The sequence below is a fragment of the Staurois parvus genome, unplaced genomic scaffold, assembly GCF_062004578.1.
Source record: "Staurois parvus isolate SC_StPar_1 unplaced genomic scaffold, SC_StPar_1.0 ptg000493l, whole genome shotgun sequence".
NCBI lineage: Eukaryota > Metazoa > Chordata > Amphibia > Anura > Ranidae > Staurois > Staurois parvus.
In genome coordinates this window covers 130,108-147,464 of record NW_028318289.1, presented here as the reverse complement: position 1 = coordinate 147,464, position 17,357 = coordinate 130,108, and the positions used below count along the sequence as shown (strand labels likewise).

The window sequence follows — 17,357 nt, the reverse complement described above, 5'->3', positions numbered from 1 at the left end:
TCAACTCCACGACCGCATCCTCCCCCTGTCCTGCCCCGACTTGGCTTTGACCGCCTACAACAATGCGCTCTCAACAGCCCTTGACTCACTAGCGCCTTTAACCACACGCAACATCAGACCCCGACCGCTCCAGCCCTGGCAGACTGATCACACCAAAACCCTCAAACGACAAAGTCGTGCCCTGGAGCGACTATGGCGCAAAACCAAATCCCAACAAGCCTTCACCCGCTATAAATCTGCCTTCCGCACCTACACCTCCTCCCTCCATGCTGCCAAACAGGCCTACTTCTTGACCCTCATCAAGGCCCTCTCCTCCAATCCTCGCCGACTCTTCTCTGCCTTCAACTCTCTACTCTCTCCACCCCCACCTCCACCCAGCACCTTACTCACTGCCCTTGAGATTACCAATCACTTCAAAAACAAGATTGACACAATTCGCAAGGACATTGCCGCAACTCACACACCCTCTCAACCCGTCCCCTCTCACACAGCTACCCCCTTATCCCCCCTCCCCCTCGACATAACCCGCAGGGACTTCGTCGCTGCTCAAACTCTCTCCAACCCCCTTCACCCTCACTCAGCTACCCCCTCATCACCCCTCTCCCACGGCCCCACCACTGCTCTGACCTCCTCTTCCACCCCACCCTACATTCCTCATACTGAAGCTCCCCCCACACTCCGCACCTTTGACCTTACTACCATCGAGGAAGTCTCCAAGATCCTCTCTGATGCCCACCTCACCACCTGCCCCCTCGACCCTATCCCCTCACAACTCCTACGACCTTCCTCCTCCTCCATCCTACACTCCCTCACCCACATCTTCAATCTCTCCCTCTCCTCAGGCACTTTCCCCTCCCCTCTGAAACATGCACACATCACCCCCATACATCACCGCCCTCCCTGGACCCCAATGACCCAAACAACCTCAGACCCATCTCCCTGCTCCCATTTACATCTAAACTCCTTGAGCGCCTAGTCTACACCCGCCTATGCTCTCATCTCAACGACAACAACCTCCTCGATCCCCTACAGTCCGGCTTCCGTCCCCTACACTCCACCGAAACTGCCTTACTCAAACTCTCCAACGACCTGCTAACCGCTAAAGCTAATGGCCACTATTCAGTGCTCCTACTCCTTGACCTCTCTGCGGCCTTCGACACAGTCGACCACCCCCTCCTCCTCAAAAAACTACACTCCCTCGGCCTCAGAGATTCTGCTCTCTCCTGGCTCTCATCCTACCTGTCACAACGCTCCTTCAGTGTTACCTATAATGCTACCACCTCCCCCTCACTCCCCCTCTCTGTTGGGGTCCCTCAAGGCTCTGTCCTCGGGCCCCTTCTCTTCTCCATCTATACCTCCTCCCTTGGCCAACTCATACACTCTCACGGCTCCAACTACCACTTATATGCCGACGACACACAAATCTATCTCTCAACCCCCCACCACTTCCTTAAATTGAACCTCTCCAAAACCGAGTTTCTTGTCTTCCCCCCAGCCCGGACACCACCCCCCATTGATTTCTCCGTCACATCCATCACTACCATCAAACCCGCCCTGCAGGCCAGAGTACTGGGTGTCATTCTGGACTCCAACCTATCCCTCCAGCCCCAAGTTCAAACTTTAACAAACTCGTGCAGACTCCACCTCTGCAACATCGCCAAAATCCGCACGTTCCTAACCCCAGAAACCACTAAACAGCTCATCCACTCCCTCATCATATCACGACTCGACTACTGCAACTCCCTCCTCACTGGCCTGCCTCGCCGCTGGCTATCCCCGCTTCAGTCAATCCTGAATACGGCTGCCAGACTCATTCACCTTTCCAACCGCTCTGTCTCCGCCACCCCCCTCTGCCAATCCCTCCACTGGCTTCCGATTGCGCAACGGATCAAATTCAAAATCCTAACGCTGACGTACAAAGCTGTCCACCATACTGCCCCGAACTACATCACTGACCTAATATCCAAGTACCGCCCAGCACGCACACTCCGCTACTCACAAGACCTCCTTCTCTCTAGTTCCCTGGTCTCCTCCTCCCATGCCCGCCTCCAGGACTTCTCCAGGGTGTCACCCATCCTCTGGAACTCCCTGCCCCAACCCATCAGATTATCACCTACTCTCCTCTCCTTTAGGCGCACCCTGAAAACCCATCTCTTCAGGGAAGCCTACCCCACCCCCTGCTAACTTGCCGAACTCCTCCACTCTTCCTACCACTCCATCCCCCACAGCTATCTCCTCCTGTGCCACCACCCCCTCCCTCCTAGATTGTAAGCTCGAAAAAGCAGGGCCCTCGATCCCCTCATGTTTTGCATTGTATTGGTACTGTTCTGTCACATGTTCTGTCCCCCTTTGTAATGTACAGTGCTGAGCGAACTATTGGCGCTTTATAAATACTGTATAATAATAATAATAATAATAATCCTTGGAGGCACATTGTATTAAGTAAAACAAAATCCACCTTGCTTCTTTTTGCAAAATGACGTTATCCTTGTCTCCACTTCTTTCTGATAGTGATAATTGGTAAATGGCAGCACACTTTATACCTTTTAGGGATGAATTATGATTTTTTTCAAAATGGACTGTTATTGGGGACTGATCATCCTTGTCTGTTATACTGGCAAGGTGTTCTCCTATCCTACATCTGAATTCTCTCCTTGTTTTCCCTATGTAAGCTTTTTGACATGGACATACAATTCCATATATCACCCAAGAAGGGGAACAATTTAGGAAGGAACATAATATATGTCACTCTTCCTGATGAATCCTGGAATTCTTTTATGTTATCTACATATCTGCAAACAGAACAATGTCTGTAAGCAAACATGCCTTTTAAGGATGGTTGAATTTAGTATGATTCAGTTCTAGTCTCCTTCTGTACTCACTGCGCAGCAGGCGGTCACCAATTGTAGGAGCTTTTCTATCATCCAAGGTTTATTTCCTGATTCAGTTCTACTCTCCTTCTGTACTCACTGCGCAGCAGGGGGTCACCAATTGTAGGAGCTTTTCTAACTATCATCCAAGGTTTATTTCCTAGAATTTTCTCCAACCTTCCATCCAGCATTAAAATATGCCAATGTTTGCTCAGCAGTGACTCCAACTGATGCCAGTGTGTGACATACCTAGTGGCCAACCCAACCTTTTCTCTTTATTTTTTTACTTTTTTTTCCTATTTTGCAGGAGTTGTGTCCTAATTTGTTATAGGGCCTGCGCTCTATTCTTCTCTGAGACCGAATTAGGATAGTCTCTTGCTCGAAACCGGTCTTTTAAATCCTGACTTTCTATGATAGTCATTAATGTTCAAGCAGTTCCTTCTACTTCCTAAAAACTGTCCATATGGGATCCCCCTTATTAATGGCCATAGGTGATGGCTGGTGAAAATCATCCACTGATTCTCTCCACACCACCAGCACATCGTCCCACATAGCTACATTTCTCTGGTATCTAGGATTTTCATATACAGTATTTCTCTCCCACCAACCTAAATGCAGACATGCATATGATGGTGCACGTACCACGCCCATCAGCGCACCCCTTATCTGGTGGTAGAATTTATCATTAAAAGTAAAGAAATTGTTATGAAGTATAATATCTAACAATTCTACCAAAAAATTGTTATGTGGACCTGACAAGGTTTATCTTAGTTCCAACCAGTCTGTTACAGCCTCCATTCCTATTTGGTGGGGGATGGACGTGTATAATGATTCCACATCCACCCAGGAAAGAATGCAGTCTACGGGCAACCTCAAATCTGTCAGTTTCCTCAGGAGGTTCCCTGTATCAAGAACAAAGGAGGGTAGTTCTTCTGCTAGATGTCTAACTCTCCTGTCAACATATTGTCCAAGGTGTTCAGTGGGCCCTCCTACCCTTGAGACAATTGGTCTCCCTGGTGGTAAGGTTGCATTTTTATGAACCTTAGGGTTAATGTTAAATGTGGTAATATTATATTCCTCTACATGTAAAAAGTTGTGTTCTTTTTTTCTTATCAACCCTACTTCAAATACCCTCTCAAGTCTATAGCTGATTTCAGAGACAAGGGCAGGAAAGGGATTGGCTATACATCTTTCATAACATGATTCATTATTCAATTGTCTATACACCTTCCACATTACCCCATTCCCACCCTCATCACTCGGTTTTATGACAACTCCTTTAAGATCTTTAATTTCTTTAAGGGATTTATATTCCTCTACATGTAAAAAGTTGCGTTCTTTTTTCTTATCAACCCTACTTCAAATACCCTCTCAAGTCTATAGCTGATTTCAGAGACAAGGGCAGGAAAGGGATTGGCTATACATCTTTCATAACATGATTCATTATTCAATTGTCTATACACCTTCCACATTACCCCATTCCCACCCTCATCACTCGGTTTTATGACAACTCCTTTAAGATCTTTAATTTCTTTAAGGGATTTATGTTCTCCCATAGTAAGGTTATCTTCCTCTGGTAGAAAATATGTCCAATCCATCTCCCTTATGTCTTTTGTTGCTGCCTTCAGAAAGGTCTGGAGGTATCAATTGTTATTTATATTGGGAAACGACAATCACTGTTCTTCCAAACTGTAATAGTTGTTGCAGGTTACAATGCCAAGTGGTTTTGTCGCACTTTATGTACACCTGTATATTCTCATTAATGTAAAAAAAGCCATGAGAAAGTGATACCTTCATTTGAGCCTTGTAGAGACAAATGAATTGATTAACTGTAACCAGAACCACTGCTATTCCACGATACAGAGCCTTAAGATCACCATAACAGAACTTTTTGAAAGCCGCTCCTGTTTTCTGCCACAAGACAGTAATAGTGGATATATTTTACTACTGATCTTCAAATAGAGAGCAGAGAACACTGGGAGATGTAGTCTGAGCCATAAGTGGTGTCATTATGCTGGGAAAAGAACTGCTAGACCCAATGTACCAGGAGGAGCCATATAGAAGAAAGGGTCCTGAAAAGTGCGTGGATTTTAGGGAATCATCATTGGATGGAGATGAGCCGTGAGAGAGAACTAAGGAGAAGGCCTGCATGACTTCACCACAGAGATGTTGGGGGGTTTACACCACGGAAAATTGCCTGCAAACACTACAGCTTTCCAGAGCACCAGCATCTGCTTGCTGCTAGCAGTTCTCTCTCTGAAACCCAACTGTTGTTGCCGGGGGGAAACTCAAGCATAACGTACCGAGCAACGATCCAGCTCTACCATCACTTGTGCTTGCTACAGAGAAGCTAGTGTCCTGGGGTATCGTGTCAGTCTCCAGTCTATCCTAATATTAACACTTAAGAGCTCTTTGAGAAGTTTGAAATTATACACCACCTAGCTAGTTCAAAATAAAAGGGATATCTGTTCTGTCATCATTGAGCCATAAATTTGTCTGGCTCTGTATCAGTCTTGCCCTATAAGGAACCCACAGCTAAATTTATCAAATTGTGTACAGGTTTTTAATAAGCACGCCAACATCTTCAAGGGCCCCAACAGCCGGAAGAAGAGGAGAAAAAGATGAAAAAACTATAGAATGTAATTTGAGTGACAGCTGGAGCTATTCAAGATTTGGTGTCCAGAAGCAGTCTCAGGGATTTTATGATTACCAACATGACTAAAATACTGTAAATGCACAATGGTCTTGCAACAGGGTCTCTTCAACCTACCCTGTGGTTCTGATAGGCAGTCACTGCTGTGAACTGGGTTTCGGGAAACACAAAAGAAATAAAATTCTGTTCAGCACGTGCTTCTCCCCCTTGTAGGCGATCAGAGAGCAGGATGTGAAGTCTTGGCTGGTAGCGGTGCATGGAGTTTAGTATGATCTGTACAAAAAAGAATAATTTTTCAGAATAGCTCTACAAAGACCTACTGGAAATTCTTCCTAGGCCTGCCAGAAAAAGGAACTTGGCAATGAACTTGTTGATACTTTGATCTGGTTGTGAAATAGAGTATAGAGGACCTCAGCTATAAGAAAAGGTTAACTGAACTTAATTTATTCTCCCTTTATAAGAGGCGTTTAAGGGGGGATTTGACCATCATGTATAAATACGAAAAAAATATCCATATGATAAAGTTGTTCACTTTAGGGTCATTTCAAATGACAGGGGGTACTCATGATGAAGGAATATATTTCTTTCTATCGGAGCAAATTGGACAATGCTTTATAAGGATTTCTTGCGTTCTTCTGGATAAGCGGTAGGATTAGAGTCCTGTCTTTGCAGATTTTGATTTATCAATTTATTCTTCTATTGGTTGAACTTGGACTTGTATATTTTCAACCCATGTAAGTGTAGAATAATGAATTATAAAAGGTTGTGGCAATGATCAAAAGCGAACCAATAAGTCAAATCTTCTTGCCTCCACACCTTTAAAAAAGATTTGCAGATTTAGTTTCCAATTAACACTTTTAAATAGACCTTGTCAGTCTCTGAAAAAATTGTAATGCAAGTCTCCTACAGCTGAAGAGGTATTATATTCACCTGTTGGCTTCTGTCTCCTACTTTTTATCTGTTCCAGCACTGCTGCCTTTATAAGACTCTTCAGCATTCAAAATTTCCTGCAATGTAGTTTCATTCTCTGACCTCATCAGCATTAGAATCTTCCTGAAGTGTGGTTCCATTCACTGACCCGTCAGCATGCGACTCTTCCTAATGTGTGGTTCTATTCTTTAACCCCCATCAACATTCAACTCTTCCTGGATCCTAAAATGCAGTTCCATCCTCTGAACTAGCCAGCATTTAACTCTTCCTGGGTTGTAGTTCCATCTTTTAGCCTCATCAGAATTAAACTCTTCCTGAAGTGTGGTTCCATCCTCTGGCCCCATCAGACTTCAACTCTTCTTGGAGTATGGTTGCATCCTCTGACCCAGTCAGCATTCAACTCTTCTCGGAGTATGGTTGCATACTCTGACCCAGTCAGCATTCTACTCTTCCTGGAGTGTGGTTCTATCCTCTGGCCCCATCAGACTGCAACTCTTCCTGAAGTGTGGTTCCATCCTCTGACCCAATCAACATTCCATTCTTCCTGGAATGTGATTACATCCTCTGGGCCTATCGGCATTTGCCTTCTCCTGGAGTATGCTTCCATCCTATGACCCAGCCAGCATTGAGTCTTCCTGGAATGTGGTTCTATCCTCTGGCCCCATCAGACTGCAACTCTTCCTGAAGTGTGGTTCCATCCTCTGACCCAATCAAGATTCCCTTCTTCCTGGAGTGTGGTTCCATCCTCTAGACCCATCGGCATTTGCCTCTTTGTAGAGTATGGTTCCATCCTCAGACCCAGTCAGCCAGCACTGGACTCTTCCTGCAGTGTGGTTAAATTATTTGACCCGATCAACATTTGACTATTCCTGGAGTGTGGTTCCTTCCTCTTACCCAGCCAGCATTTGACTCTTCCTGGAGTGTGGTTCCATCAGCACTCCACTATTCTAGAATGAGGTTCCATCCTATGAGCCCACCAACATTCAACTCTTCCTTGAGTGTGGTACCATCATCTGCCCCATTAAAATTCAACTCTTCCTGAGTGTAGTTCCATCTTCTAATCCCATCAGTATATAACTGTTCCTGGAATATGGTTTCATCCTCTGACCCAGTCAGCATTTGGCTGCTTCTGGAGTGCAATTCCATCCTCTGACCCAGCCAGAATTTGACTCTTCCTGGAGTGTAGTTTTATTCTTTGACCCAGTCAGCATTCAAGTCTTCCTGGAATGTGGCTCCATAGTCTCACCCCCTCAATGTCAGGTTTACAGCTTTCTGTGGAGAGCACGGGCATCTGGCACTCCGAGAAATTGAAGGATGCAAAAGCTTATGTAGGCTGCAGTGCTGGAACAGATGGATAGTGGGAGACATAGGCCACCAGAGAGGAGAATAAAAGGAATTTTGTACTACAGGAGACTTTAATTAAGATTCTTTATAGATTGCCCTTCTCTGTTTTATGAACTAAATTTGGTTTCCCTAAGATGGATTTTTATTACTTGCAATTACAGAATGCTGTGGCAGACCAACACTTTACTGATGACTTTTGTTTCTCATGATGCAACAGGTTAATACTGCCAATGGCTTTGTCTGTTACTCACAGCTTCTTGTGACATATCTGGAAAACTATCCCTGTAGGGCAAGAGTTCAGTGGGTACTGGATGTGGAGGAGGCTTTGGAAGATCTTTGTTTCAACTCTCTAAATGTATCACAACAGCTTTCACAATTATAAATATTCCATTATATCCCTCTCAAATTGCACAAAATGAGCCTATTGACAGATCCTATACATCCTAAATGCTGCATTGATTATGGGGACCTGATTCATTTATGGTGGCACTACCCCAAGTTACAGAGGTACTGGAACATTGTTGCTAATGGCATTAACCAGGCTTTTCATACAAATATTACTTTAGACCCCTTGCACTGTGCAGTGGGCATCTGGCAAGAGGCTGTCTCCAGAGCTGTTTCAGGCCTGGAAATTGCTTCTGTTACATGGGAAAAGTTTTTATCCCCCATGCCCGCAAGACTGGATTAGTCATATGGGTACTAGCCTTCGGTAGAGTATGGGATGGTTGGTTGGCTGTGCCTGGCCTAGCTACGGTGGAGTTGGTTATTCACAGGTTACTGGGGTAAGGGCTATGCTCCTTAGGTTTTTTACCAGGTTTTTACTGTATTCTCTGGACATGTGCAACTTTATTTTTCTGTGAGAGGGTGTGGATTTACCATGATGGGATTGAGTGCTGTTATGACTAGTCTAGTTGCGTTATTTCTGTACTTCAATATTGCATACTCTGTCTCTGTGGATGTCCATTCAGAGGCTTGTTTGTTGTGTTTCTCTATTGTGACACTGCTGTTCTGAAAATTGTCAAAGTTTGTTCAATAAACTTTATCTCTATCATGTTTAAAAGCAGTCACTGATCACTCCACAAGTATGAAGCAAGTAAAGTCTCAGCTTACATACAGTTGTGTTCAAAATAATAGCAGTCAGACATCACTAACCTGATCAATCACTGTTTTTGGTAGAAATGATATTTCTACATGGCAAATAATTTACTAGCAGGTGTAGTAGAGTAATAGAAATCCAACAGACCCAACATCATGACATGCATGCTGCTGATTCTGTGTAATTGAATCACTAATTGAAAGGAACATGTTCAAAATAATAGCAGTGTGGATTTCTATTAGTGAGGTCATTCATTCTTTGAAAAACAGGTTGCAATTATTGCCCTTCTTTAAGGAAGGAAGGCAGCAAATGTTGTACATGCTGGTTACAGTGCATTTCTCTCTGAAATTCTGAGGAAAATGGGTTGTTCCAGACATTGTTCAGAAGAACAGCGTACCTTGATTAAAAAGTTGATTGGAGAGGGGAAAACATATAAAGAAGTGCAGAAAATGATAGGCTGCTAAGCTAAAATGAGCGCAAATGCTTTAAAATGGCAACCAAAACCTGAAAGACGTGGAAGAAAGCGAAAAACTACCATTCGAATGGATAGAGGAATAGCCAAAATGGCAAGGACTCAGCCAACAATCAGCTCCAGGAAGATCAAAGAAGGTCTAAAGTTACCTGTGAGTACTGTTACAATTAGAAGACGCCTATGTGAAGCCAAGCTATCTGCAAGAAGCCCCCGCAAAGTCCAACTGTTGAAAAAAGGACATGTGCTGAAGAGGTTACAATTTGCCAAAGAGCACATTGACTGGCCTAAAGAGAAATGGCGCAACATTTTGTGGACTGATGAAAGTAAGATTGTTATTTTTGGGTCTAGTGGCCGGAGACAGTGGGGTTTATTTACTAAAGCTGGAGAGTCCAAAATCAGACTCCCTTCTGCATAGAAACCAATCAGCTTCCAGGTTTCATTGCCAAAGCTTCATTGAACAAGCTGAGGTTAGAAGCTGATTGGTTTCTATGCAGAAGGGAGTCTGATTTTGGACTCCCCAGCTTTAGTAAATAAACCCCAGTTTGTCAGACAACCCCCAAACACTGAATTCAAGCCACAGTACACTGTGAAGACAGTGAAGCATGGTTGCGCAAGCATCATGATATGGGGATGTTTCTCATACTACGGTGTTGGGCCTATTTATCGCATACCAGGGATCAAAGGTCAGTTTGAATACATCAGAATACTTGAAGAGGTCATGCTGCTTTATGCTGAAGAGGAAATGCCCTTGAAATGGGTGTTCCAACAAGACAACGACCCCAAACACACCAGTAAACGTGCAACATCTTGGGTCCAGACCAACAAGATTGATGTTATGGAGTGGCCAGCCCAATCCCCGGATCTTAATGCAATAGAAAACTTGTGGGGTGACATCAAAAATGCAGTTTCTGAGGCAAAACCAAGAAATAGAGAAAAACTGTGGCATGTAGTCCAATCATCCTGGGCTGGAATACCTATTCACAGGTGCCAGAAGTTGGTTGACTCCATGCAACAAAGATGTACAGCAGTTCTCAGAAACAGTGCTTATACAACTAAATAATAATTAAGTGATTCAAAGGAAAGCAAAATCTTCAAACATTTTTCAGTTTATATAGTGAATGTTTGAGTTTGTAAAGAAGAATACAAACACTGCTATTTTTTTGAACAGTCTAATATTCACTTTTCTTCAATTTTTTTAGAGGAACAACACAAATTTGATCTATTTTTCTTCATGTTTTGATTTGGAATAGAATGTGTAGTATTCCCAATGCATTTGTGTGTATGGAAATAAAAGCTATTAGAAGGATTTTGAGCTTTATGCACTTTTTTCAACATACTGCTATTATTTTGAACACAACTGTACTTGTTCTGGGTCAGTAGCTTACTAAGTAATAAAGCAAGGATTAGGCTGACAATCAGAGTTTGGACACTCAAAATACAGTTGAGTAGCTCCCTTATTTCCATTCTGATGAAAAAGGAAACCTCAATGAACAGCATAGGTCACAGATAAAATCAGGGCCTCACATGTCCTCTCATGTCCTGTCCATTGTTGGTGAGTTTGAGTCGATCAAAGGAGACAGTCTGCCGCATCCAGTGAGAACCTCTCGCTGGTGAATCTGGGTGGAAGTGGAGGCGGCCAGGCGGTGCAGGATCTGCAGTTCCCGAAACAAGCCAAGAGGAGGAATGAAAGGCATACCTGGGAAATAAAAAATGATAACCAGGTGAAAGGTACACAACGGATTAAAAAAGAATGAAGAAATTGAAATGTAGGATATTGTTGAAAAAAGACTAGCTGGCAAAATGGCAGTTTACAGTACAACCTCTTTTTTTTGCACTGTGTGGTCAAACCACAGGATCAATTTAAAGCCCAGTTAAACCCTAGTATAAAACTGACAATAGTTTCCTTTTTATTTTTTTTCATTCATTTGTGGCACTCACCCCTAGAGGGCCCGCTGTTTAGGTCTCAAGTTTTCTTTCCAGTAAATGCATTAGCAGCCAGGCACACTGTCACAGTCAGTCTTTGGCTCATAGATTAGTCTATGGGTGTGCTTTTTTCACTGCTTTATTAATATCTTGAACTTGGATGGGAGCAGAGTAGCCAGGAGATTATACAGCAATGTCAAGTAGTAACTTGTGGACACTTATCTGCCTCCTAAAGAAACTCAACACAGTCCTTGCAACAGGAAATGATGGGGTAAGCTACACTGGTGCACTATGAACAATGTCCTCTAAGTGATGCTGACTCTAATGCAAGAGGGATAGCAATAGTCACTGGGATCTAACACACCAGTCTGTACTCACTAATGTCCTTGGGTAATTAGATGCCTCCTTCCAAAATCTTACAGACACTTCTCCTTTGAAGACTTCAGACCAGAGCCCCAAAACAAGGTCCCTCAGTCACCTCCAAAGTTCAGCAGAAAAGAACCCCCCAACTAGCATAGCTGGGACCTCAATGATCAGTAGAAGCACAGCTGGACTGCCAAGAAGGGCAGCAGCCCGTAAGGCTGGGATCTCTTCCTCCTGGACAAGAACCCCTCTGCTCCAGACTTCAATCTATTTATGCTCCCTCCCATCAACCCTCTGGGCCCTCTCCCCCAGGACTGGTTGGGATCACACACATATTTATACTGTGAATGGCTCTTGGAAACCCACTATCTTCCAGAGCCATCCAAAAGACAGGGGAAGCAGTCAACCCACAGCCCATGAAACTTAGAGCAGATCAAAGTAATCACAGACAGAACCACTGTTTAAAGGAGAGCCAAATTTACCTAACCTAGCACCTATCTACACATTTATATAATAAAGCAGCCTATAAATATAGTAAAAAGCCTATCCCGTGTTAGAGCAGAGCTAGACTGCAGCAAACTGTGTGGAAGTAATGTCTTTCTGCTGCAGTCCAATCCACCCTCTATGTATTAGAGTCAGAGCAGTTTCCTGTGAGCCAAAAGTTATTTCTAGGGTTCCTCTGCGTTGAAAAGATTGAGAAAGGCTGGTGTACTCATTGATCCATTTACCTGTATCTTTTGTCACCTACTGGCAAGAAATCCAGAACAAGGGAATATTCCGAGGTAGGGTCCATCCCCCAAATGCGGACCTGGAAAAGAGGGAACATCCGCCTTGACATATCAGAGAAAAAAAAAAAGAAGCAGATTAGTAATTCTAAATTCTGAAATTCACGAATACATCTTAAAATTACAGTGAACATCAACAAAATTGTAAAGATTAAATTGTGCAATAAAAAAAATTCACAATAATGTTTTCTTTATCCTTTTTTTGTCTGCAATAAACAGTAATTTGGCTAGAAAACTGGGCCCTCTCCTAGCACCAGGTTATATCAATGATAGAGACCCTGTCATACCTCTGTAGGTACATTAGGCATTCAAAACCTCTGTTTAGGATGCCTGTGTACCCCACCAGTTCCCTGCAAGAGAAGCAGTAGTATAGTCGCTTCACCAGCAGCCCATTTCTCCTACAGCCCCTCGGTCTTGGTGCTGCAGTGACTGTAGGTGCATTTGACATTGGACACTTCCAGAAGTCTTCCTCTGAACACTAGAGAACTGCTAAATCCTCTTGTGGCTCAGGATCCAAGGAAGTAACCATGGTCATCATTGTCAAACCAATGTCCCAACATCACAAGGCAGTAATGTCTTGCCCATTCCCCATTGCAGTGTGCCATTTAAGAATCAATTTGCCCCACATTCCAGCTACAATATAAAAAACACCATCAGGGTGCAAAGAATGCTGGAATCCATAACATGCCTATTTCACTTCAATCTGGCATCTAGATGCCTCTCTGCACTCAACTTATTTTAAACATACTTTTATAGTACTATGAAAATAATCCAGATGAATGCGACCAGAAATGAAGACACCATGTTTCTGATTATCACTTTCATGGCTCCCCAGCTGATCAGATCCCTCATTCCTTGCCAATCATCTCCCCAATTGATCTTTCACAAATTCCCTACCCAGCAGATTCCTCACCTCCATGGCACATCATGTTCCAAGCAGATCCCTTATTTCCCAGCCAGATTACCACCCAGCAAATCTCTTACCTCCATGACAGATCACCTGCCAAACAGTTCTACCGCGAACATCGAACATAATGCAAGTCTATGGGACTCGACGTGTAAATTCAAAAGTGCCCATTTTGAAGGCTCATATGCAAGTTATTGGCCATACAAGGGGTATGGGGACTCAAGTACTGCCCTGAGGGACATGAATCAGTGAGAAAAAGAACATTTCAAAAAGTACCTTTTTAAAGGGGCAGTCATTTTTCATTGCTGAAAGTAAAAAAAAAATGTTTTTAAATTCCTTTAAATATCATGCCTGGGGGGGGTCCCATTAAACTACCTGCAAAAGTTGCACATCTGCAGAATATATAAAACCTGCTGCAGCAGGACTGACATTTTTAAAAAAAAACTGACATTTTTATGATGTGGATTGTCTGTACCAGATTAGGAGGGACCCCAGAGTCATTTTTTTTTTTCAAAATGTGCGTGGGGTTCCTCCTAAAAGCCCTACCAGACCCCATCCCCATAAAAATGGGGGGAAAAGTGTGGGGGTCCCCCCTAAATTCCTACCAGACCCTTGATCCGAGCACAGGCCTGGCAGGCCCACCTTGCCACCCCGAAAAAAGAAAAATAAAAAAGCCACTCCGCCATCGAAACTGGCTTCCGCTGTCTGACAGCTGCACTGGGATGACAGTTCTTAAATATGGTGATGACATCACAAGGGGGCGGATCACCCACACCCCATTGTGACATTATCATGCCCTGTGATTGACCAAAGCATAGTACCTGACCTGTGGTCAAGTGCTATGCTTTGGCAAATCCCAATGCACTGTGACTCGAACATGTAGATTACCCACCCAGTAGATCTCTTACCTTTGTGGCAGATGAGCAGCAAATCACTCACCTCCATTTTAAATCAGTTCTTCAGCAGATTCCACACCTGCATGGCAGATCACCTTCCCCCGTCCCTCCCCCTCCACCACACATCATTTATGGCCTCCATTGTTGCAATTCTGACCTTTAAAAAACTGTCTGTATCACTTGCTGCCACGTCCAGACAGGAATGTAACAGAGTTTACACTATAGTAGCTTCTTCGCAGGGGCAAAGTCTGGTAGTGGTGGTACAGGTACAGTTTGGGGCACTCCTCCTATGCCCCCTCTGGGTGCAGATCCTCAGGGAGCTCTGGTCCAGAACACTTTGGGAGCTCTGCTGGAATTTGAGCAGCTCATGCTGCAAGATTTGCTTATTCTGGTCATAAGGGAGATCCAGGAGATTGATGATCCCTCTCCAGCTAACCTCCATAGGAGCTCTGCACTGCAATGCACACTTACAAGCCACTTTATTAGGTACACCTTGCAAGTACGGGGCTGGACCCCCTTTTGCCTTCAGAACTGCCTTAATTCTTAGTGGCATAGATTCAACAAGGTGTTGGAAACATTCCTCAGAGATTTTGTTCCATATTGATATGATAGCATCACAAAGTTGCTGCAGATTTAACGGCTGCACATACATGATATGAATTTCCCATTCCACCACATCCCAAAGGTGCTCTATTGGATGGAGATCTGCTGACTGGAGGCCATTAAAGTATAGTGAACTCATTGTCATGTTCGAGAAACCAGTTTGAGATGATTTGAGCTTTGTTGCATGGTGCATTATCCTGCTGGAAGCAGCCATCAGAAGATGGGTACACTGTAGTCATAAAGCGATGGACATTGTCAGCAACAATACTTGGGTAGGCTGTGGCATTTAAATGATGTTCAATTGGTACTAAGGGGATCACAGTGTGCCAAGAAAATACCCCCCACACCATTACACCCGCAGCCTGAACTGTTGATACAACGCTGGATGGATCCATGCTTTCATGTTTACACCAAATTCTGACCCTACCATCTGAATGTCGCAGCTGAAATCCAGACTCATCAGACCAGGCAACGTTTTTCCAATCTTCTATTGTCTAATGTTGGGGAGCCTGTGTGAATTGTAACCTCTGTTTCCTGTTCTTAGCTGACAAGAGTGGCACCCGGAGTGGTCTTCTGCTGCTGTAGCCACACCCATACTGCCCTATGGCGCCTGAAGCACTGATGTTAACCTTTTCTTCCTTCCCATGTCATCTGTTACCTCTAAAGATTATACTTGTTTCAATACAAACTGGCGCACTCAGAATCTGGTGCAGCCACGCATGGTAGCCAATCAGCTTCTAGCTTCAATGGGCGTACCCATTAGGACGTGCATGCACACGAAACACGTTGGATGGAGTCTTACATCTGATGTCACGGCACCACGACTCGGAGCGGTGGCCATCTTGGTATGTGTTTGTAACACGTTATCTATCTTTCCATGTGGATTGTTTTTATACTCCTTTTAATAAATACTACACTATATACCGAACCCTGGGCTCCTGTGGTGAGCTTTTCTCTCTAGGTCTGAAGTCATACTAGTACTTATTGGAGAAGTCTTTTGGTCTGAAGTCATACTAGTACTGGAGAAATCCGGTCTGCACATATGGATCCTTGAGATCTATATCTATGTGATCAGCATTAATGTTACTTTACTATTTGCTTTCTGGTGAGTGCGTAGCCAATAGAGGTGGTGGATTCCTTCACTGGATTAAGAGCACTTTTTTGGAAAAAAGTAAAGCTTTGCCAATAAATCCTGGAAGCTGATTAATCTCTATGCACAGCTGCACCAGATTTTGCACTCTCCAGATTTAGTAAATAACCCCTTTGACGTTCTTTGTGAATCTCTTCCAGATCTGTGCAGTATTCTGGCGTGTTGGCCTCTGTGCAGGAGCTTCTTGTAATGTCATGGAAATTTTGTATTGTTGGTTGAACTTTAAATGTGTCATATATTCGTGTTATTCATATGTCTCTCGTGTGGCTTAATTAAAGCTCTGAAGGCTGCAATTGGGCCATGCGCATGTACAATGTATGTATTAGAGTACTCAGCTCGGTAATGGATGAGATGGCGGATCTGCGCTTATAGACCGGCGTGTATACCACCACGGCATTCGATGCGAATGCCACTGGCAGTAGACCGCGGGCCTGTATCCACATATCAGCAGCATAGTACCACATGGACTTCGTAACGCAAGGCGCCAAGCGGTACGAACTCCACGTGTAGGCTTATGCATATCTTATAACCCATTACCAATCTGAACTGTATCTGGATGGATGTGTTTTAATAAAGATCGTATCGGGCCCATCCAGGTACAGACTGATGTTCGTAGGGGATGCTTGTACAGGGAATGGACATACTGCTAGGAGCTGGGAAATATGCTCTCCATAGAGGGCTCATGGGGGGAAGGGGAGGAGATATGCTCTCCATAGAGGGCTCATGGGGGGAAGGGGAGGAAGTCTGCTGACCTCAGAAGGCTCATGGGGGAGGACCAGTGATAGATAATAGGAAAGGCTATGCTCCAATCGGAATGTACATCCTGTGTATAGGCACTCCCCATTGCATTGTTCTGTGGGAGGGGTTTGACCTTATTCATGGGGCGTGGGGGGGCGTGTGTGTATTTGTAATAAAATCAAAGGGGAGAATGAAAACTGCCCTTATGTGAATTCCAACAGCAGCCTTAGAGTGTCGTGTGATCATTCTAGGGTAACGGAGCTCCACCCCCCACATTTCAACAGAGCTAACCCATTTGGATGGGCAGGAATCGTGTAATTTAGCTGCAGTCGTGGTAAGCGAGATTCGCACAGCTTTATGGGGGATTTCTGCACATCCAACTGCGAGTACTCATGGTAAGGAGAAATTCGTTAAAGTGAATTTCCAAGAAAGTAATATAGACCAGTCACTGCTGCTCTTACTCCTTGTGCAGAGAGACTGGTCTTGTCTCCGCCCCCTCCTGTAGTTTTATGCAGACAGTAGTGGGTGGGGCCTGCTGGGTCTGCTTTCTGCACAGTGATGATGTCACTGCTTTTTTAACATATCTGAGTTTGCAAAGGTACTTGGTTCACAGAGAGTAGATTTATA

The 17,357-nt window shown here is 44.1% G+C and overlaps 1 protein-coding gene across 1 annotated transcript in view; it reads right to left on the bottom strand.

The window, feature by feature from the left end:
- Positions 1-17,357, bottom strand: part of LOC149452160 (T-box transcription factor TBX1-like) — a 53,960-nt gene that overhangs the window by 13,900 nt on the left and 22,703 nt on the right. Inside the window, exons 4-6 of the mRNA XM_089689691.1 lie at positions 12,380-12,481; positions 10,890-11,061; positions 5,641-5,796 (exon numbers count right to left, since the gene is read on the bottom strand). Of these exons, the coding sequence (XP_089545817.1) occupies positions 5,641-5,796; positions 10,890-11,061; positions 12,380-12,481 (430 nt within the window). The remainder of the gene's footprint in view (positions 1-5,640; positions 5,797-10,889; positions 11,062-12,379; positions 12,482-17,357) is intronic.